General features: G+C 40.2%; 1 protein-coding gene across 1 annotated transcript in view; it reads right to left on the bottom strand.

Annotated features, from left to right (window-relative positions):
- Nucleotides 1-22726, bottom strand: part of LOC127236168 (murinoglobulin-1) — a 58676-nt gene that overhangs the window by 23321 nt on the left and 12629 nt on the right. The window contains exons 9-14 of the mRNA XM_051203684.1: nucleotides 18193-18310; nucleotides 17924-18033; nucleotides 17061-17222; nucleotides 12683-12907; nucleotides 12436-12499; nucleotides 1036-1184 (exon numbers count right to left, since the gene is read on the bottom strand). Of these exons, the coding sequence (XP_051059641.1) occupies nucleotides 1036-1184; nucleotides 12436-12499; nucleotides 12683-12907; nucleotides 17061-17222; nucleotides 17924-18033; nucleotides 18193-18310 (828 nt within the window). The remainder of the gene's footprint in view (nucleotides 1-1035; nucleotides 1185-12435; nucleotides 12500-12682; nucleotides 12908-17060; nucleotides 17223-17923; nucleotides 18034-18192; nucleotides 18311-22726) is intronic.

Here is a 22726-nt window from a genome sequence, read left to right as displayed (position 1 = left end):
AACTCTGAAGCAAAAAAAAACAACTATTCCGTCTCCCTGAAATTCTTGCATTTTTGGTATGTGTGCACATGTATGTGAGTGTGTGCCAGTGCATGTACCCACGCACCCAGCAGAGGCCAGAGGAGGGTGTGGGTGCTCTGCTCTTACTGTCTTACCCCTCGAGACTGTCTCTCATGAACCTGGAGCTGGCCACTGGCAAGTTCCAGTAATTCTCCTGCCTTGAGTGCTTTCCTTGAGTGCTGGGGGTCCATGATGCAGTACACATTTAATAGTGTTGTATCATAAAATTTAAGAAGAACAGCAAGGCTCTATGTCCCTATCACACACATAGAAAAGTCATAATGAAAAATTGGAGGGAAAATAAATATACTAACAATTTGTAAGCCTGGATTCTATTACTGGTCTTGCATAAGGTTATGTGACATTAAGGGTCTATGAGATGGCTCACTGGGTAAAGGCACCTGCTGTTAAACCTGATGGCCTGAACTCATGCGGAAGGAGATAGACATCTAAAAATTGTCCCCTTTCCCCCACACGTGTGCACTTATGTGTACACGTGCACATGCAGGGAAGTATAATACGTTTTTTGAGTTATATGACTTTAACTGGTTAGTAAATTATTAAGCATTCAGATTCCCTCTCTTCCTTCCTTCCTTCCTTTCAACTTCCAGTCGTCTGAGGGTTTGTGAATTAAAATCTGGCACCCCAGTGCTATCTGTATCTTTGCCACCGAGGCACACCCATTACTGGGTCTAGTTGATCTTAATTCTGTATCCTTAAGAAATTGTTTTCCTGTTTTTTTTCATTTTGCTTTTTTGCTTTTTTTGTTTTTTGAGACAGGGTTTCTCTGTGGCTTTGGAGGCTGTCCTGGAACTACCTCTTGTAGACCAGGTTGGCCTCGAACTCACAGAGATCCACCTGCCTCTGCCTCCCTAGTGCTGGGGCTAAAGGTATGCCACCAAAGCTCGTTTTGCTTTGTTTTTTTTTTCTTTCTTTTTTTTAAATAGAATTTTTAAGAAACAAATCATCACTCACTCTGTTGAGAAGACATTTTTCAACTTCAAATTTTGCAGAATCTGCAATCATTTCTCCATCGGGGAAGATGGCATACATGAATATACTAGCCATGGGAGCCATTCTCATCTCCACAGGGATCTGCAGGTCAAAGTCACCTTTCACTGGAGCTGGAGGGAATGGGAAGTGGGAGTTATGGGTCAGAATATTGACAGGAAAACCCAAATAACTAAACACATGGATCTGGAGGACTGTCAGTCTGTTGTACACATTCTTACATCTGGTCTGTTCTGTGGTTAATTGTTTGTATGCTAATGATCTCAGGAGGTATGGGACACTTATAGCAAGATGTCATCCATCAAGATGTATCCATGGTAAGTTATATTGGTTATTTATAGCTAGTCATATACTAACCTCTTATCTCTTTTACACCCTAACATCCCAAACAGCATTTGTTAGATACTCCTGTTATAAAAGGGAATGAAACAACCTTGACTGATGTTTCATTTATTGTTCTGACAAAAGGGAGGATAATACAGATGGCAGCCTGGTACTCAGGAACTGACAGGTCATGATGATCTCAGAGGAGCAAGCTTCATTTGAAAATACTAAGCATCTTTGAAGTTAAACTCTTTTTCTCAACTAAATGTTCACAGTATTTACATTTCTTCAGAGAAAAATTATGCCATTTAGAAGTCTCTGTTATTGTTTCTGGTGAACCCGAGGAGATCCACAAACCTTCTCAAGGTGGGTGCTATGATTTCCATTTAGTGTCTGTAGAAGAACTAACTGGATATTTCATTAAATAGCTAAATAGTTTTTATAATTGGTCAGTGATAAGGACACTTTCTTCCAGTGAGTTTGCTGGACATCTACCAAATACCTACCATTTCTAAATATCACTTGGAAGATCTCTGTGAAACTTCATATGTAAATTTATGTGCTTCATGCCGTTGATATTGCAATGATAGCTAGGTAAATTATAAAAAGTACATTTGCCTGTGGTAAGTGCTATTTGGGAAGGAAAGGATGTCAAGAAGATGAATATTGAGAATACCAGGATTCAGTGGTAACTTGGGATTTTAATAGGAACAGATGGAAGAGGCCCAATTAAGAGAGTGACAGTTGATCCAAGTAGAACTGAGCAAATGTCAGGATTTGACAGAGTGATTTCATTCATCAAGTCATAGCAGCTATGATTACAAGTCATAGCAGCCCAAGACCTTTACAACATCAAATGAGTCAACATTCCAGTGTGGATGGGGAGGGTTCATGGAGACACATTCTTAGCTGAGGAGCTGTGGACAGTTGATGGCTGCTAAGGGGAGGGTGCATCAGATTTTTTCAGGAATGCAGCTCCTGTTACATCGCCAAAGTTTCAATGGATGGCCACATGCCACATGCACATATGGGTAGCACTAACTGAACCCAATAGGTAAAACAAACAAACAAACAAAACCCACTATGAAGTAGGGAAGGGGCCTGGCAGAGGTAGTCAGGGAGGGGTTGGAAGAAATTATTGAGGAGTAGGAATGACTGAAATACTTTGTATATGGAAAAAACAAAGCATCTTCAACAAATGATGCTGACACATGTTGGCATGTAGAAGAACGCAAATAGACTCGTATCTATCACAAAATTCAAATCCAAGTGGATGAAAGACCTCAGCATAAATCCAGTTAACTGAACCTGATAGAAGAGAAAGTGGAAAATAGCCTTGAACACATTGGCGCAGGAGGCAACTTCCTGAATAGAGCACCAGTAGCACAGACATTAAGATAAATTAACAAACCTCATGAAACTGAAAAGCTTCTGCAAGGGAAAGAACACTGGCCATGGGACAAAACAGCCATCTACAAAATGGGAAAGATCTTCATCAACTTCACATCCAACAGAGGGTGATTTTCAAAATATGTAAAGAACTCAAGAAACGAGACATCAAAGAACCAAACAATTCAATTAAAAAAATGGAGTACAGATCTACACAGAATTCACAACAAAAGAATCTTAAGTGGATGGGAAACATTTAAAGAATTGTTCAACATTCTTAGTCATCAGGGAAATGCAAATCAAAACAACTTTGAGATTTCATTTTATTCCTGTCAGAACAGCTAAGATAAAAACCACCAATGACAGTTTATGCTGGAGAGGATGTGGGGCAAGAGGAACATTCTCCCATTGCTTGTTGGAGTGCAAACTTGTACAGCCACTTCGGAAATCAAAATGATGGTTTTCCTGAAAACTAGGAATTGATCTACCTCAAGACCAAGCTATATCACTCTTGGGCATATACCCAAAGGATGTTTAATCATAACACAAGGACCCTTGCTCAACTAATGTTCATAACAACTTTATTCATAATAGCCAGGACCCAGAAACAATCTAGATGTCCTCAATTGAAGAATGGATAAAGACAATGTGGTACATTTACATAATGGGGTATTACTTAGCTGTTAAAAACAACGACATCAGGAAATTTGAAGGTAATGGATGGAACTAGAAAAAATTATCCTGAGTAAAGTAACCCAGAAAGTAACCTGAGTAAAGTAACCCAGACCCAGAAAGACAAACATGATGCATACTCACTCATAAGTGGATATTAGGTGTAAAGTAAAGGGTAACCAGGCCACAATCCACAGCCCCAGAGACACTAGGTAACAAGGAGGGCCCAGAGGGGGACAGGAAGTATAGAGAAATAAGAGCTCTCCTGGGTGGACTGGGGATGGGTGGGGAACTTGAGAGATAGTGTTGGGAGTGGATGGAGTGGGAGAGGACTGGAAGAGATGACTGGAAAGTGACACATTTTGGGTCAGGTAGAAGTCTTGTGCAAGGGAAACTCCCAGGAATCTAGAAGCATGACCCCAGCTAAGACTCCTAGCAATAGTGGACAGGTAGCATGAACTGGCCACCTCCTGTAATCAGACTGGTGACTACCCCAGTTGCCATCAGAGAGTCTTCATCCAGCAACTGACAGAAATAGATGCAGAGGCCCACAACTGAACATTAGGCTGAGCTTGGGGAATTCCACAGAATCAACTAACCTGGCTCATAGGAACTCACAGAGTATGGACCAATAGACAGAGAGCCTGCGTTGGACCAACCTAGGCCCTCTACGTATATGTGACAGTTGTATAGATTGGTCTATTCATGGGACTTGTAACAATGGGAACAGAGACTGTCACTAATGTTTTGGCTGGCTCTTGGGAACCTATTCCTCATGAGTTGCCTTGCCCAGCCTTAATACAAGGGAGGTGCTTAGTCTTACCACAATTTGGTACGCTATGCTTTCTTGATACCCAGGAGAGGCCTGTTGAACAGAAACAGAGGAGGATCAGTGGGAGGCCTGAACTCAGAAGCAGCCTCAGGCCCAGGAGTTGGTGACTGCCAGGTGAGACAACAACAGCAGTTTCCAGCAGTATCTTCAGAAACTATCACAAGAAGTTCCTCTGGGAAAAAGCACCTGTGTCCCAGTCAGCATCTACTGCCATTTCTGGATTGGAGATAACCCATAGCTACATCAACCACTGGACCCTCAGCCCCACCTACACCTAGAGGAGCAATCACTGGAGCCATGGTCTCACCTCCAATGGGAGAAATGTCCACTGGAGCTGTAGTCCCACCTGCACCTCAAGGAGCAATCACCTGAGCCTTGGGCCCACTTCCAAGTGGAGGCTCTGCTCTATTTGTGCCTGAAGGAGCAGTCAGAGGGGCCATAGCTCTCAACTATACCAATTGGAGAAAGAGAGACCCCCCTGAAGCATAAGCTCTGCATGTACCAATTAGAGAAAGAAATGGATAGGCACCAAGGTAAGAACACACTCAACAATATAAAGAGCAATATGGCACCACTAGAAACCAGTGGTGCTACACCAGCAAGACCTGAAAATAACTTGATGAGGATGATTGATGTCCTTCAAGAGGAAATGAAAAATTCCCTTAAAGAAATGGAGGAAAAGACAACCAAAAATCTGGAAGAAATTGACAAAGAAAATCAAGACTTAAAATCTGAAAAAGAGGCAATAAAGAAAACACAAACCAAAGGAGTTCTGGAAATGGAAAATGTGGGTAAAATATCAGGAACAACAAAATGCAAGCATAAACAACAGAATACAAGATATGGAAGAGAGCATTTCAGGTGTTGAAGATACAATAGAAGAAAGAGATTCATCAGTAAATAAAAAATTTAACTCCAACAAATCCTTAACATAAAACATGCAGAAAATCTGGGATGCCATGGAAAGACCAAACCTAAGAATAATAAGGATAATAAGGAGAAGTCTAACTCAAAGGCACAGAAAAATATATTCAACAAAATCACAGAAGAAAATTTTCCCAACCTAAAGAAGGACATGACTATGAAAATACAAGAGGCTTAGAGAACACCAAAGAGACTGGACAAAAAAAAAAAAAAAAAAAAGTCAAGTTCCCTTGACAGATAATTATCAAAACAACATACAGAAGAAAGGCAAGGTAACAAATAAAAGTGGACTTATCAGAGTTACACCTGACTTCTCAACAGAAATGATGAAAGCCAGAAGGTGTGGACAGATGTCATGCAGACACCAAGGGATCACGTATGCCAACCCAACTACTTTACCCAGCAAAGTTTTCAATAACTATAGATGGACAAAACAAGATATTCCATGATAAAGCCAAATTTAAACAATACCTATCCACAAACCCAGCCCTTCAGAAATAACTAGAAAGAAAATGCCAACTCAAGGAAGTCAAGTACATCCTGAAGAACACAGGCAATAGATGGGCTTACAGCAGTGAATTCCAAAGAAGGGAATTGAACATACAATGCCATCACAACAACAAAAACAAAAATAATAGGAACTAGCAATCACTGATCATTAATATTCATTAATATAAAAGGTCTAAATTCACCTATAAAAAGACACAGGTTAATAGATTGGATGTGGAGACAGAATCCATCCTTCTGCTGCATACAAGAAACACACCTCAACCTCACAGGCAGACATTACCTCAGAGTGAATGGTTGGGGAAAATTTTTTTCCAATCAAATGGACCTCAGAAACAAGCTGGTGTAGTTATCCTAATATCTAACAAAATAGACTTCAAACTAAAATTAATCAAAGAAGATAAAGAGGACATTTCATATTCATCACAGGAGCCATCCATCAAGAGGAAATCTCAATTCTGAACATCTTTGCCCGAACACAAAGGGCATTTGTTAAAAAAAAAAAAATTACTAAAGCTTAAATCACAAGTCAAGTCTCACACATAGAGACTTCAACACCCCACTCTCACCACTGGACAGGCCTGCCAGATAGAATCTTAACAGAGGTTATGACTCAAATGGACTTAACAGACATAATGAAACATTTCACCAAAACACAAAAGAATATACTTTCTTTTCAGCATCTCATGGAACCTCCTCAAAAAATAGACCACATACTTGGTAACAAAGCAAACCTCAACAGATACAAAAATTGGAATACTCCCCTATATCCTAATGGATCTCTACAGTGTAAAGTTAGAATTCAACAGCAACATTAATTTCAGAAAGCCCATAAATATATGGAAATTGAACAATGATCAACTGAACCACCACCAGGTCAAGGAACTAAAAAAGAAAGAAATTAAAGACCTCCTAAAATTTAATGAAAACAACTGCACAACTTACCCAAACTTATGGGACATAACGAAAGAAGAGCTAAGAGGAAAGTTCATAGCACTAACTGCTTACATAAAGAAGCTGGGATAATCCCACACCAGTGAATTAACAGAACAACTTAAAGCACTAGAACAAAAAGAAGCAAACTCACCCAGAAGGAGTAAAGGTCAAGAAATAGTCAAATCGAGGGCTGAAATACCAGAGAACTCCTGCAACTGATTAATACCTTCAGTAATGTAGCAGGATACAAGATTAACAACAACAACAACACACACACACACACACACACACACACACAAAAAACCCAAAAAACAAAACAGTAGCCCTTCTATATACAGATGATAAATGGGCTGAGAAAGAAATCAGAGAAACATCACCTTTTACATTAGCCACAAATAACATAAAATATTTTGGGGTAACTCTAACCAAACAAGTGAAAGACCTGTGTGACAAGAACATTAAGTCTTTACATAAAGAAGTTAAAGAAGATATCAGAAAATGGAAAGATCTCCCATGCTCTTGGATAGAAGGATCAACTTTTGGCAATTTTACCAAAGGCTATCCACAGATTCAATGCAATTCCCATCAAACCCCCAGCACAATTCTTCACAGACCTTGAAATAACAATACTCAACTTCATATGAAAAAACAAAAAAATCCAGGGCAGCCAAAACAACCCTGTATAATAAAGGATCACTGAGGGCATTACTGTCCCTGACTTCAAGCTCTATTATAGAGCTACAGTAATGAAAAAAGCTTGGTACTGGTATAAAAACAAAACAGGTGGAAGAATGAAGTCAAGTCAAAGACCCTGTTATCAACCTATGAACACCTAATTTTTGACAAAGAAGCTAAAAATATAAAATGGAATAAAGAAAGCATATCCAACAAATGGTGCTGGTGTAACTGGCCATCAACATGTAGAATAATACAAATAGATCCATATGTATTGTCATGCACAAAACTAAAATTGAAATGGATTAAAGACCTCAATATAAGTCCATCACTCTGAACCTCATAGAAGAGAAAGTGGGAAATAAACTTGAACACATAGGCACAGGAGACCACTCCATAAGTAGAACATTAGTGGCACAGACACTGAGAGCAACAATTAATAAATGAGATTTTCTGAAACTGAGAAGCTTCTGTAGAGCAAAGAACACAGTTGACAAGGCAAAATGTCTCCTTACAGAATGGGAAAGAATCTTCACCAGCCCCACATCTGACAGAGGACTGATCTCTAAACTATACAAAGAACTTAAGATACTAGACATCACACTACCAAATAATCCAATTAAAAATGGGGTACAGATCTAAACTAAGAATTCTTAACAGAACAATCTCAAATAGTGGAAAGACACATAAGGAAATGCTCAACATCCATAGTCATCAGAGAAATTCAAATCAAAACAACTCTGAGATTCCATCCTACATCAATCAGAGTAGCTAAGATAAAAAACATTGATGACAGCTTATGCTGGAGAGGATGTGGAGAAAGAGGAACACTTCTCTGATGGGAGATGCCATTCTGTAAATATGTTTCTCTTATTGGTTAATGAATAAAGCATTGTTGGCAAATAGGAAGGAAAGATAGGTTGGACTAGGAGACAAGGAGGATTCTAGGAGATGTAGCAGGGAGTCAAGATATAGAGACTTGAGAGAGAAGAGGTCTGAACCCTCTCTCCGGTAAGATAAGACCACATGGGAACACTTAGATTAATAGAAATAGGTTAATATTTAGGACAGTGCTAGCCAATAAGAAACACTGGTAATAGGCCAACAGCTTTATATCTAATACAGTGTTTCAGTGTGTTATTTGGGGTTGATGTGGCTCTGGGACTAAACTGCTAGTAACAAAATGCTGCCTGCATTTTAACTTTCACTTAAAACTTAACAATAGCTTAAGTAAGGATTTTAAAAATAAAATAACAGAGACAAACAAGTCACATTTTTATTGGTTGGGCTCTGTTTTCCTAGAGACAAGCAGAGACTTGTGTGGCTCCTTTAAGAGAGGTTTCCTGACTCAGCATAAGTGGCAAACCCTGCTAACAATTGAATGGTATGAGAGCCGGCAGTGGCAGTGACCGGTAACATGCTGCTGTATGGTAGCATAGACCGAAGCAGTGAGCACAGCTCTCAGTGCTGACAGTAAATGTACCCCAGCCATCTTGGATAAACGGAGCTAATACAGCTGTGGCTTTCATTTTAGCAATATTGTTACCAGATAAAAGACTCATGGCCAGAAAAAGATAAAGATATACAGTAAAGAGAGATTCAGATTAAGAAAAAAACCTCTAAACATTTACAGTGTGTTCAAAATATATGTAGGCTTGGGAGAGAAAAAGAAACAGGATAAAGTGGTTTAAAAAAAAATAGAAAGAAAGTAGCTGGGTGTGGTGGCACATGCCTTTAATTCCAGCACTCAGGAGGCAGAGGCAAGCAGATCTCTGTGATTTCAAAGCTAACCTGGTATACAGAGTTAATTCCAGGACAGGCAAAATGTACACAGAGAAACCTTGTTTCAAAAAGTGAAAAAATAGAAGTAGAAAAAATAGAGTAATAAAAACGCCATGGAAAACACACAGTCTGGCTACTGTATGCTATTGTGTTGTCTTTGAATTGCTCAATTGCTAAGGAAGGAACAACAACTGCTAAAATGCACTTGATTATCAATTCTGCTGAACTAATCCAATGTATATATTTTAAAAATGCTTTGACTTCAAAGTTTAAGTCTAAGGACAGGTTACTGCGGAAAAGAATTTCTATTTTTGTCTACACAGAAAATGAAAAGCTATGGATTCCTTCCAGACTAACATGGTTTGATCAAGTAAGACCCCCTGAAGTAGTATCCCAGGTGATCCAACATTCAAAACAGCTGGGACAAGGCAGCCTTGCAGACAACAGCCAGGATTTCTGAGGCTTCTTAGGATCCCCAAGACAGCGCCCCCTACCAGCAGGAAGCAGTTTGGAAAGAATGATGCCCAAATTCCCAAATATTGTTTATAAATGTTTGTTTTCATTTAAATGGGTTTGGTTATAAATGTATAATGATCACAACCAGTCTCTTTTTAAAGGTAAAAAGGGGATTATGGTATAGAAATGAATAATTTGTTTTGGAATGGATTTTCATTTATTGATACAAATTTAAGGTCAATTTTGTGATAAGTATATTTTTCCTCTTCTTTAGGTATTGTGTTTATATAGCTCATTTAGAAATGTAATGTATAATTAAGTACAGATTGTAGATGGTTACCTATGATAGTCAAAATGTATAGTTAACTTAGGTCTTTTAGATATACAGAGATATATTTCAAATAGATAGGCATTCTTCAAACCTTTCAAAGACCTACAGAATATGGCATTTAAAATGGTTTAGGGTTTTTCTTGACAGTGAGGCACAACTACTTCTGGCTACACCACTTGAGTAAGAAAGGAAGATGGACATCAAAGAAACTCATTATGGAGTTTGCTTCCAATATGGCAGGACTGGCCATTTGGGCAAGATACTGATCTTATCTGGACTGTTTGACTTCATGCTGCATAAACTGGTCATGCAGGATCCACAGGAAAGTGACTGCTGAAATAAGATGGACATTGCTACAGGGTTCCTACTTCGTGGAAGAGTCTGCCAGACAGTCTGCAGGACATAGAGAAAAGAGACTGACAAACTGCCAACACAGGTGGGACAGTTTGAATTTTCCTGCTTTGCTGAGGAGTCTGCCAGACACACTATGGCCTATGGGCTGAAGATGGAACATTACAGAAGAACTTCAGGTGACTGACCAGGCAGCAAGTTGTCTCTGTCATTTCTAGAGTTTATATATTATCCTTCTGTGGTTTTTGAAGGAGTTGAAGACAGATAGTTAAGGTTATAGTTTTCCTTAGTTAGGATCAAAGATAAGGTACACATAAGATTTTAGACTCACAAAGATAGGATAGATGATGGAATATTTTCTTTAAATCTTGCTAAATGTTAATGGACTAAATATTGTTAACTGTGATTTTTATTTGATAACTGTTTTGTTATATATTTTACTATGTTAAAGTTAAAACCCTTCTTTTTATTTTAGATAGAAAGAAGGAGATGATGGGAGATGTCATTCTGTAAATATGTTTCTCTTATTGGTTAATGAATAAAGCACTGTTGGCAAATAGGAAGGCAAGATAGGCGGGACTAGGAGACAAAGAGGATTCTGGGAGATGCAGTAGAGGAGAGTCAAGATGTAGAGACCTGAGAAAAAAGAGGTCTGGATCCTCTCTTCAGCATGATAAGACCATGTGAAAACACTTAGATTAATAGAAATGGGTTAATATTTAAGATAGAGCTAGCCAATAAGAAATACTAGTAACAGGCCAACAGCTTTATATCTAATTCAGCTTCTCAGTGTATTATTTGGAGCTGACACGGCTGTGGGACCAGGCTGGCAGGAAAAACTGCCATTGCTGGTGGAAGTGTAAACTTGAACAGCCACTGTGGAAATCAGTATGGCAATTTCTCAGAAAATTAGGGATCAACTTACCTCAAGACCCTGCAATACCACTTTGGGGCATATACCCAAAGGAGGCACATCCATACCACAAGGATATTTGCTCAACTATGTTCATAGCAACATTATTGTAATAGCCAGATGTTGGAAACAGCCTAGATGCTCCTTAACTGAATAATGGATAGAGAAAATGTGATACAATGGTGTGCATGGGACAATATATGAAGCCAAACCAAGATTTAACACTTATGCGCAAATGGACTTAGTGGAGCCCATTCTATGTGGAGAGATACCTTGCCCAGCCTAGACACAAGGGTATTGGGGGAATACCTTGGTCCTGCCTTGATGAGATGATGGGACAGACTTAGTAGACTTCCTAGGGGAGGCCTTAGCCTCTCTGAGGAGTAGATGGGAGGTAGAGTGGGGGAGAAGTGAGGGGAGTGGGAAGAGAAGAGGGAGGGGGAACTGGGATTGGAATGTAAAAAATAAATTAGCAGAAAATGTAAAAAAAAAAAAAAAAAGAAACAAAGGAGTGGATTGGGAGTGAGGGCAGGGAACGAGAGGAGAGGAGGGAGGGAAAACTTCAGTCAGGATGTAAAATAAATAAATTAAAAAATACATTGTATTAACAAATGTAACTTTCAAAAAATAAATAAAATGACTTTAAAAATAAAATCAAAGTACGGGAGAGATAGCTCTTCCAGAGGACCCAAGTTTGATTCTCAGTATCCACATCGGGCTGCTCAGATCTCCAACTCCAGCTTCAGGGGATCTAATGCTCCTGACTTTGGGGGCACCTGTACCCCCTTCACACACCCACCCACCCTGCCACCCCCCACAATTTAAAGCAATAAAAATGAATCAAATGAGTAAAAATTGGTGTACCTAGAATGGTTTAAAGACCAAGGCTGGAACCCTCAGATTTTTTTTTTTTTTTTTTTTTTTTGGATGATCTCTAAGAGCACATTTTGCCTTGATGGTGACAATCTGTGTGTAAATGCATAGATTCCTCACTTGGGGTGTATCTTATAGTACTTTGTATTTTCAGGTGTTGCACTTTCAGAACAGATATTTCACCATGTTGAATGATACCCAGTTTGGGAGTCTGAGACTTTTCCATCCTGAGGGTCATGGTGTAAGTGATAACCTATATTAGATGGCAGAACCTTGGCTTCCTGCTGCAGAGACACAGCAGCTTGGGTGACACACAGGCATCATGGCATCCTTAGCTGCTCAGAGGTGTGTGTGGGGGGGACTCAGCTGGAGACTTGTTACTGGGCAGGAATCACTCACATTCTGCTGGCTCCATATGGTGAGTGTGGCTTCCAGTCTGGATAATGTTGCCCTTGGCCATGACCTAAAATAAAAAGTGTTTTCCAAGCTTACATCCATATTTTACAAAGCTTTCTTCTAGTTGGCAAATCTAATGTTTGAGACCCAGACAGAAATACCAAGCCTGCAACCCAATGTGTCAGGAAGAGAGGCATGGTCAGGAGATGGAAGGATTCTTTGTATTTCTCAATGTGGGGCTAGGACTCACCAGGTAGTAAAAAGTAAGCTCCCTCAGCACCCTCAGGACCGGCCCCTTCAGAATAAAATGTGTCCGAACTGTGTGAGTCTGACTGCAGGGTAAGACACTGGCCTCCGTCTCCAGGTAGATGTAGCTCCAGCTGTGGGAGTAAACACTGTGAGCCACATGGTGTAACTCTTCGGGTTCTGTTTGGCAACGGCCATGGGAACATGAACTTTCCATCTTGTGGTAGACCTGGGGAAGCAGCACATTTTGTCATTAATCATTTCAGAAGATTAGATTTATAAAATTATTTATATAACATTCATGTGCTTTAATAGCTTTGAGTTCAGGTACTGGAAAATTAGGAGACTTGGGGTAAGTTGCGTTGTTTCGTTTTTCGTATTTCTTTTATTTTGGTGTCACAATTTGTACATCTGTGAGGATAGATAAAAGACATCTGCTATTATAAGAAAAATTTCTTAACGAATAGCCTTACTTGAAAGGCTTGATCTCCAATAAACCTCAGGAACACAGAGGAAGTTTCAAAAAGTTCATCAAACACCAAAGCAAAGTAAATGTGTGAATATTACACAAAACAATTAAAAATACACAGCATGCCCCTGATTCTAATGAATAGAAAGGGGAAAATAAAATGTAAGTTAAACACTTGAGCTAAAAAGTAGAGAAAAGAGCCTCTTGGCACTTCTAGGCCTGGCTGGTGCACTGGGACAGCTATAGCTCCACCCCAGACCTCTAGACCTGCGGCTGGAGGAAATCAACCATGAGCCTGCCTGGTACCACCTTCATGGTGTGTGAATACAGGATGAGAGAGAGAGAGAGAGAGAGAGAGAGAGAGAGAGAGAGAGAGAGAGAGAGAGAGAGAGGCAGAATGAGTCATGTGCTAGGGAGAGAGGCAGATCTGAAGAGGGTGGTGAGGAACGGGCTGATGTAGATGGCCATGGTGTTGTCTGGGCCTGGGCTGCTGCCAAGGGCCATGACTTGACACAACCTTGGGGGTCTGTGCTGATTTCTGTGGCTCCTGTTACCACTGAGGGCCCTGTGGACAGCCCAAGCCTGGGCCACTGCCTGTGAGCATGTCCGTGTCTGAGGGATGTGCCAATCTAAGAGGTCTGTGCTACCATCCAGGACTATGGTGATGTCTGAGCCGGACTGCTGCTAGGTACCATGTCTGGGTCTATGTCCCTGCTGTGGCCCAACTCTAAGTTGATGGCTGTGGCTCCTGTTGCCACTGAGGGCTGTGCAGAACCCTGAAGCCTCAGCCAACAACTGAGGTCATGTTGGTTTTTTAAGGTCAAGCTGTTGCTGGGAGCCTTACAGACCTGGGTGACCTGTGCTGCCACCCAAGGCCATGGTATTGTCTGGACCCATACTGCAGCCATGGGTCATGTCTGTGTCTGTGGTCCTACCATAGCCAGGGTCTGTGTTGATGTTCATGGTTCCTGTTACCATGGAAGGCTGAATTGATGCCAGGGGTCTGGGCTGCCACCTGGGAACATGGTGTTTGGGGGGCCGCGCTACCACAGGGGCCATGCCAATCTGAGTGATCTGCAATGCCAACCAAGGCTGGATAACACCCGGGCTAGGCTATTGCCAAGGACCATGTCTGGGTTCATGGTCCTACTGCAGCCTAAGTCTGTGCTGATGTCCATGGCCCATGTTGCCAACAAAGACCACACTGATGCCCAGGATCTGGGCCTCTACCTGTGTCCATGTTGGTGTTGGAGGTTGTGTTGATGCTGTGCCCATACAGACCTATGCCCAGCAGCACAATAGAGCTGACCCTCTTTGTAGGGGTGCAGATGAGCTGGCTTGTGGGCATGAGAGCAGGCGAGCTGCCCCTGCCTCCTGTCATGGGTTAGAAAGGATGAGGGAAACATTCCCTATCCCCCCACGTCCTGCCACATATGGCAGGCGGGAAAGCCAACCTGGGGGGCATGTGAATCGAAGGGCTAGCCCTGCCCCTCACCAAGTGCAGCAATCTGGAGAGTGGGCCCCGCACCTTGCCTGGGTAAAACAGTAGAGTTGGCCTTGGTGGTGTGAATGCAGGTGAACTAGAGTCAAGGGCATGGGAGCAGAAGAATTGGCCCTGCTCTTTGCTGTCTCCTGTACTGGGTGAGCTAGCTGAGGCCATACTGCAGAGCTCACCTGGGTAGTGATGATGAAGGAAAACCCATGGCTATGAGTTAGCCCTCCCCAACACCCACCTCATCTATGAAGTGCTGGAGCATGTGAAGGGGCCAGACCTGCAGGATCTCTGTGACCCAAGACAACAATAGGATATCCCAGAGGAGTCTCGGTGAGGGCCCAGCATTGATGGTATAGCAGCAACCAGAGGCATTGAACCAGAACCAATGACTCATCGCAGTGAGCACGCATGAGTAAAAGATGTGTGGACTAAAGGGGTGTGTCACTCACTGAGCTACATTACAGCCTTTTTTTTTTTTTTCTGTTTTGTTTTTTGTTTGTTTGTTTTGGTTTGGTTTTACTTAAATTTTGGGTTTTTCTTGGAGGGGGGGTTTCAAGGATAGAAGGTAAAATCGAGGAGACAGGGAGATCAGTGAGATTGAGATACATGATATAAAATCCACAATCAATGAAAAGTTTTAAAAAAATATGCCAAAAGGAGCTAGCCCCAGCTAGTGAGAGATCGCTGACTCCAGTCTGACAAATGGGGAACCTGCATAAGACCAAACTAAACTCCTTTAATATAGGTGACAATGGTTTGACTGGGACAATATATGAGGTTACTGGCAGGGGTCCAAGATCTAACATTAAAGCACAAACTGATTTAGTGGAGCCCATTCTATGTGGAGAGATACCTTGCCCAGCCTAGACACAGGGGTGCTGGGGAGTACCTTGGTCCTGCCTCGATGAGATGATGGGACAGATTTAGTAGAATTCCTAGGGGAGGCCTTACCCTCTCTGAGGAGCAGATGGGAGGTGATGGGGGAATGGAGGGAACAGGAGGAGACAAGGGAGGGGGAATTGGGATTAGAATGTAAAAAATAAATAAAAAAAATGAACAAAAACATGCAAAAAGAAATAGAGATAAATTTTACTACTAAAGTATCAAAAAGGGAGTCCAGGACAAGAATAAAGAAAGCAAGATCGGAGAGAAAGGAAACAAGGCCGAGTTGAGAAGGAAAATCAAGGAACAGCACTAGAGATCTGAAGCGTTTGACTCGAATGTGGAAGGAAGACTGTTCGGGGAGTTCGGGGGATGGAGAGGTAAGGAGAGGGGGACCAAGCTACAAAATGTATGGAAATGCCACAATGAAACCTGCTATTTCTATGCTAATTAGAAAACAAGCAAAAGTAACAGAGGAGGAGGGGGAAAGGAGAAGTGGGGTGGGCAGGAGGATGAGAAGGAAGAAAAACCTGAAGTGAAACCATGAAAGACAAAAGGAAAACTAATTCTTGTGATCTAGGAAGAGATGAATCTTTCCCAGTGCTTCATTTCGAGGATCCACCAGGAATCCAAGAAGAGAGTACAGTGGTGTGACTTGTTGCATCTGGGACCCTACTCAAGAAGATCCAGGTAGTCAGGCTACCCAAAGAGGAAGGTAGACAGGCCTTCAGAAGAGGAAGGTAGACAGGCCTTCAGAAGAGGAAGGTAGATGGGCCATCAGGAGAATGAGTCCTAGCCTAAGCCACTAGCTGAGCTAAGATGATGTCTGAATCACTGCAGAGATGACTTCAGGTCACTGAGTCTATGTATGTGTTTATATGTGTGTGTGTGTGTGTGTGGTATTAAGTAATGACATTATGAGCATCCGTGTGATCTCAACCAGTTAAACTTATCTTCTGACTGGCTGAGTTTCTCAAACTAGAGGAACCTTCTCTCTCTCTCTCTCTCTCTCTCTCTCTCTCTCTCTCTCTCTCTCTCTGTGTGTGTGTGTGTGTGTGTGTGTGTGTGTGTGTGTGGCATGTATATCTGCATGCATGCATGCCTGCCTGCCTTCCTAAAGCAAGAACTAGTGTAGCATCAAACATATTCAGTTACACAATAACTAGCCCTTGTTTGAGAAAATGAGCACAGCATATCTGGACAATGAATTTGAGGATGCACAGCATGTATCCTTCACTAGATAATGACATACTTTCAATCATTTTTGTATAAAGGTACTGACTTGCAATATATAGAAGACAAACAAAATAGGAGATACTATGAAAAATATTGTATTAAAAGAAATGCATTTATAGTTCATGTACTTATTTCTATAGCCCTTTGCTCAGACTTTTATTACCCATCAGAACCTTTTGTGTTTTTCCCTAAAATAAGAAAATTTGGCATGGGAATATTTTTTCTAAGCTGCTACACATTATTGAGTTCAAGCAGTTACAAAGCATCATCATGTGTCTAATGCCCTCATTTCTGACTTACTTTGATAGTGAGGGAATGTATATCGAAGTTGGTGGTGTTTATAGAGAACTCTGCCAGGCCATGCCGATCAGTGGTAGTAACATTGGTGTAGCCCAGTTCCTGTGGTTTGATGAAGACTTGTTCATTTGGGACAGGAGCTCCTTTGATATCCACTAGGCGGACCTAAATTGAACAAGGAAAAAAATATAATCTACTTATAAAGATACTACATAGAATATAAGAGAAAAACCTGTTTTAATATTATATAAAGATCTCAAAAGATGCACCAATTCAGCATGCAAAAAGAAAAAAAAATGTATTTTATAAACACTGCACTCTTTAAGGTCTACACCAGTAGAACTGGATGTGCTTTGAAAGGCAGAGTCTGAAGGTGTCATATTCTTAATATGATTCAATAATAGATGCTTCCTACTTGCCTGTTATTCACAAGAAAGCATCAATGAGTTCATTGTATGGACAAAGGAAGGTAGATTCACTGACAATCAAAATAAAATCTAGTTAGGGCCCTGAGGCTAATGGAGAGCATGGATTTATTATGAATATGTAGCATATTGTAGCATTTGCTTCATTGTTGAAACACAGTGACACTTTGGGGTTTAAGGTTTTCAAGGACAGTAGTTATAAATAAAGCTTTTGCTACATATGTGTTAGACTTGGGACTTCTTGATAATTTTTCTAAGTGTTCAGGTTAATTCTAGGAATTGAATTCATGCACTTGAGCATGTGAGGTACAAACTCTACCAGCAAACTAAATTCTTGCATTGCAACCAGTGATGTTAGACAAGTTTAACACTGAGCAGAAATGGCCTAGGTTGAGGCCTCTTAATACAGCCCAACCATCTATGAATCAAAAAGTTCTTTACTTTCATAATGAATGGAATCCCTCTTTTAAAGTGTGAATCTGCTTTCACGAGTGTGAGTTTGGTTACGGTTCTTTCGATTTTAGTTGTCCCAGATCCACTGAACTCCAAACCTGAAAAAGAAATTAGCAACAACATTGAAAGCCCAAGTCAGTTAGAGAAGAATCATTTGCTTTCTACATCCTTTTCCTGTACCGTTCAAACCACCATTGGCGTGAGCAGGTGTGACCTTCCACAGCTTCGTTTTCCATATTCTCAGGTTACTCACATACCTGTCCCTTCTTCTGTAACCTTTGCATTCACATGGAGATGCTGGACTTCATATGCTCTTTGCTTCAATGGAAACACAGTGATTCTTTCTTGTTGTGTGCTGCAGCCACTGTTGTCTAACTGATGTGCAAGAGAAAAACAAGGTAACATGGTGCACTGTTCAGATTGATGGTCAACTCAAACCCACATGTGAGGGCTCCCTTGAGAAAACTGAGTGCTTAGGCCTTCACAGTGTGGCATTGTGGTCATAAGCATGGGACTCAGCTCACACACGGAGCTGCTGTGTGCCATGATTGTGAGCCAACCACAGAGTTGCCTTGGCTTTGTCATCTATAAAAACAATTATTACCTTGATAGGCAATAAGAAATATTGGGTAACCTCACAATTATAATATAATCATAACACTTACTTGTATGTCATTAGGACTTAATAATCACTTCGTATTATTTAAAATAGCAACCACAGGTTTGGATGTAGCTCAATGGTACATTTTACTAGAAGGCACGAAACTGTTGGCTTGATACTGAGTACCAGTAAATAAATGAAGTGAAATCTATTTCCAGAGTGTAACAGGGGCTTAGAAGCTGCGTCTGTATGGTTCTGTGAGAAGTGTCTTCCTAAGAAAGAACTGACATTCTCAAATGTGAGAGAAGTCACAAGAACCATATTACTTTGTTCTTAATTCAATTCAAATTCACAGGCCACTTTACATTTACTGCCATTTTCATTTCTAAAGTGACTTCTGGCATAGTAGTGTACTTTATTTAGTTTAAATTGTATCACTCTATCATCTTTGATTTCCTGGTGTTTGGCAGTTTGTTTTCTCGTCTCTGAATGATGGTGGGGATTGAGCTGTTAAGTGAAAACTGTTTACCAAAAAGACCCCCAAATAAAACTGGAGGAGAGATCTGTTATAAGAGATATGTAGATCACAATGTAGAAATACAGGAAACATGAAGCAAGGCAGTTTGACAACTACAAAAAGGCACAACTCCTCACTAACTAAATCCCAGAGTACAGAAACTGTCATAATGCTGACAAATAACCTAATTGTCTAGTTTTGGAAATGGCTAGTGATCTCAAAGAGGATTCAAACAAGCAGATGAAGATATTAATGTTATCAATTCAGGACAAAAAAAAATGAGAAATTCAACAACAGATGTGATGATCAATAAAAGATAAATAGCATGTGAACCAATCAGAACATCCAATTAAATTATAGGAAATAAATAAATAATTGCCAACAAATAGACATACATTATTTTAACTACTCTCCAATTAAGAGACACAGGGTAACTAATTAGAATAATATATGAAAGGATAGTGTAGTAGTTTGAATGCAAACTACCATAAGTTCATAGGGAATGGCACTATTGGGAAGTGTGGCATTGTTAGAGTAGCTATGGCTTTGTTGGAGGAAATGTGTCACTGTGGAGGCAGACTTTGAGGTCTCATTTATGCTTACGCCACACTCAGTTTTGTAGCTACAAGGTACCTCTTGTATCTACACACATACTGACAGGTCCCACCATGATGAAAATGGACTGAATCTCTGAACTGTAAGCCACCCAATTAAACATTTTCCTTTATAAGAGTTGCTGTGGTCAGCAATGAGAAAAAATGGAAGCTTCTTTAGCTAATAGTATTGTCATAACTGAATGTTGATATGCAGAAGAATGCAAATAGATCCATATCTATCCCCATGCACAATACTTAAGTCCAATTGGATCAAAAACCTCAACATAAATCTAGTTACACTTAACCTAATAGAAGGGAAGGTGGGAAGTAGACTTGAATGCTTGGGCACAGGGGGGTCACTTCCTAAATATATCTCCAGTGGCACAGACACTGAGAACAATAATCAATAAATGGGATTTCCTGAAACTGAGAAGCTTCTGTAAGGCAAAGGTTACTGTCAATAAGACAAAACAGCAGCCCACAGAATGGGAAAAGATATTCGCAAACCCCACATCTGACAGAGGGCCAAACTCCAAAATATATAAAGAACTTGAGAAAATAGAAAAAAAAAATCTACTACCACCACCACCAACAGCAAAAACCCAAATAATTCAATAAAAAATGGGGTGCAGATCTAAACAGAGAATTCTCAACAGAAGAAATTCAAATGGCCAAAAGACATTTAAGGAATTGTTCAACATCCTTAGCCATCAGAGAAATGCAAATCAAAATGCAAAATGACTTTGAGATACTATCTTATACCTATCAAAAATGGCTAAGATCAGAAACACTAATGACAGCTTATGTTCATTGCTGGTGGGGGTGCAAACTTGTACAGCCACTTTGGAAATCAATAGAATTGTTTCTCAGAAAACTAGGAACTGAGTTACCTCAAGAAGCTATATCACTCTTGCATATACCCAAAGGATGACTAATCATACCACAAGGACATTAGCTCAACTATGTTCATAGTAGCATAATTTGTAATAGCTAGAATCTGGAAACAACCTAGATGTCTCTCAACAGAAGAACGGATAAAGTATGGTACTTTTACACAATGGCATATTACTCAGTGGTAAAAAACAAACAAAAAACATGACATCTTGAAATTTGCAGGTAAATGGATTGAATTAAAACAAACAAACAAAACAAAAACAGAAATAAAAATAAAACATCCTGAGTAAGACCAAGAAAGACAAACATGATATGTATTCTGTGGTGATATATTATTTATGACTTAATAAAACCACTGGAGATCAAAATTTAAACTAGTCACAGCCATAGAACCAGGCAGTGGTGATATACACCTTTAACCCCTGCAATCATACTAGCTAGGTATAGAGGCCGGGCAGTGGTGGTACATTTCTTTAATCCCAGGATTCAGAAGACAGAGACTGATGGATCTCTGTTAGTTCAAGGCCATACTGTGCTACAGGAAATTGATCCAGTCTAAAAGAAAAACAGCTCACACAAATGTGATCCTCATACTGAAAGGTTATCCTGGCTCCACCAAACCTTAGACTGCAATCCCAGACTGCTATGCTCTCTTCAACATAGCTGAAGAATCCTGTGACTGACTGTCTTCCTATCCTCAAAGTGTCTGGAAAATGATGCCTCTACCTTTTATACCTCTCAAATCCTGGTATTAAAAGTGTGAGTTCTGATTCACTCTCCAGTATCCCAGGGTGGTCTTGGACTCAGGGATCCATCTGCCTCTTAATCTCGAGTCCTGGAATTTAAGGGTGTGTGCCACCACTGCCTGATCTGCATAGCTTGAGGCTGATTTTACTTTTTGAATCCTCAGGCAAGCTTTAATAAATCATAAATACTTTGAACTTTGAACTTTTTGACATTGTTGAAATTGTTTCTAGACTATGGGGACTTTTGAAATTGGACTGAATGTGGTTTGCAGTATAATATTGTTGTAAGTCTGTAGGGGCCAGGGAGTGGAATGTGGTAGTTTGAATGTAATTAGAAAGCTCATAAGCTCATAGGGAATGGCAGTATTGGGAAGTGTGGCTTTGTTGGAGTAGGTATGGCCTTGTTGGAGGAAATGAGTCACCAAGGAGGCAGACTTTGAGTTCTCATATATGCTCAAGCCACACTAGTATTGTTGACCATTTCCTGTTGCCTGCACAAGATGTAGAACTGTCATCTACCTCTCCAGCACCATGTCTGCCTGTACACTGCCAGGTCCCACCATGGTGATAATGGACCAAACCTCTGAACTGTAAACAGCTCAAGTAAATGTTTTCTTTTACAAGAGTTGCTGTGGTCATGGTGTCTCTTCACAGCAAAGGAAACCTTAACTAAGACAGATAGAAAAGGGTAGATAAGAAAATCTAAAGCTGATAAGAAGCAGGGGCATTAAAATCATAATTGATAAAACAGACCAATCCAAAATCAGTTACATGAAATAGAAACTCACTACCTACTGGTAAAAGGAATAAAACAAAAGAATACGGAATAAACATGCCAGTGCATCCAATCTCATAAAAGAAATACTACTAAAGAAAGGATAGATAGGTCCAGATGCAATCATGATGGGTGGCTTTTGTTCTACACATTTATTAATTGAACATCTGGATAAAATAATATTTTCCAGAGTGTTGCATAGCAATTTCATCTGAATTTAAACATTCCATCTGAAAGAAAACTCACTAAGACTCAGGACATATACAAGACTTACAAGCTCAAGAAGTAAACAACTTGCAAGTCTCAAGAAGTTCCTGAAATTGACAAGATTGCAAAGCAATAAGCAGGTTAAAAGAATTCATGTCTACTAAAGCAGCCATACAGAAAATACTAGAAACAATACTTTGGACTGAGGAGAGGAATAAACAAAGATAAGAGGCCACAGAAGGAAAAAAAAAATGAAGCTACAATTATTGAAACTTGAAATAGAATTAAACACAAATAGTAACAAAATAATAAAGTGACAGTAGTCACCACACACCTTTCAGAGACAACTTTAAATATTAACAAATACAGTTGTTGAAAATTGAAATAACCTAGTACATCCTATCTGACCACAATGCAATAAGACTTAGAGCCAAGAGCAAAATAATTTCTGGAAA

Source organism: Phodopus roborovskii, unplaced genomic scaffold (genome assembly GCF_943737965.1).
Source record: "Phodopus roborovskii unplaced genomic scaffold, PHOROB, whole genome shotgun sequence".
Classification (NCBI taxonomy): domain Eukaryota; kingdom Metazoa; phylum Chordata; class Mammalia; order Rodentia; family Cricetidae; genus Phodopus; species Phodopus roborovskii.
The sequence above is the reverse complement of the archived record's forward strand: the minus strand, read 5'-3'. Positions and strand labels throughout refer to the sequence as shown.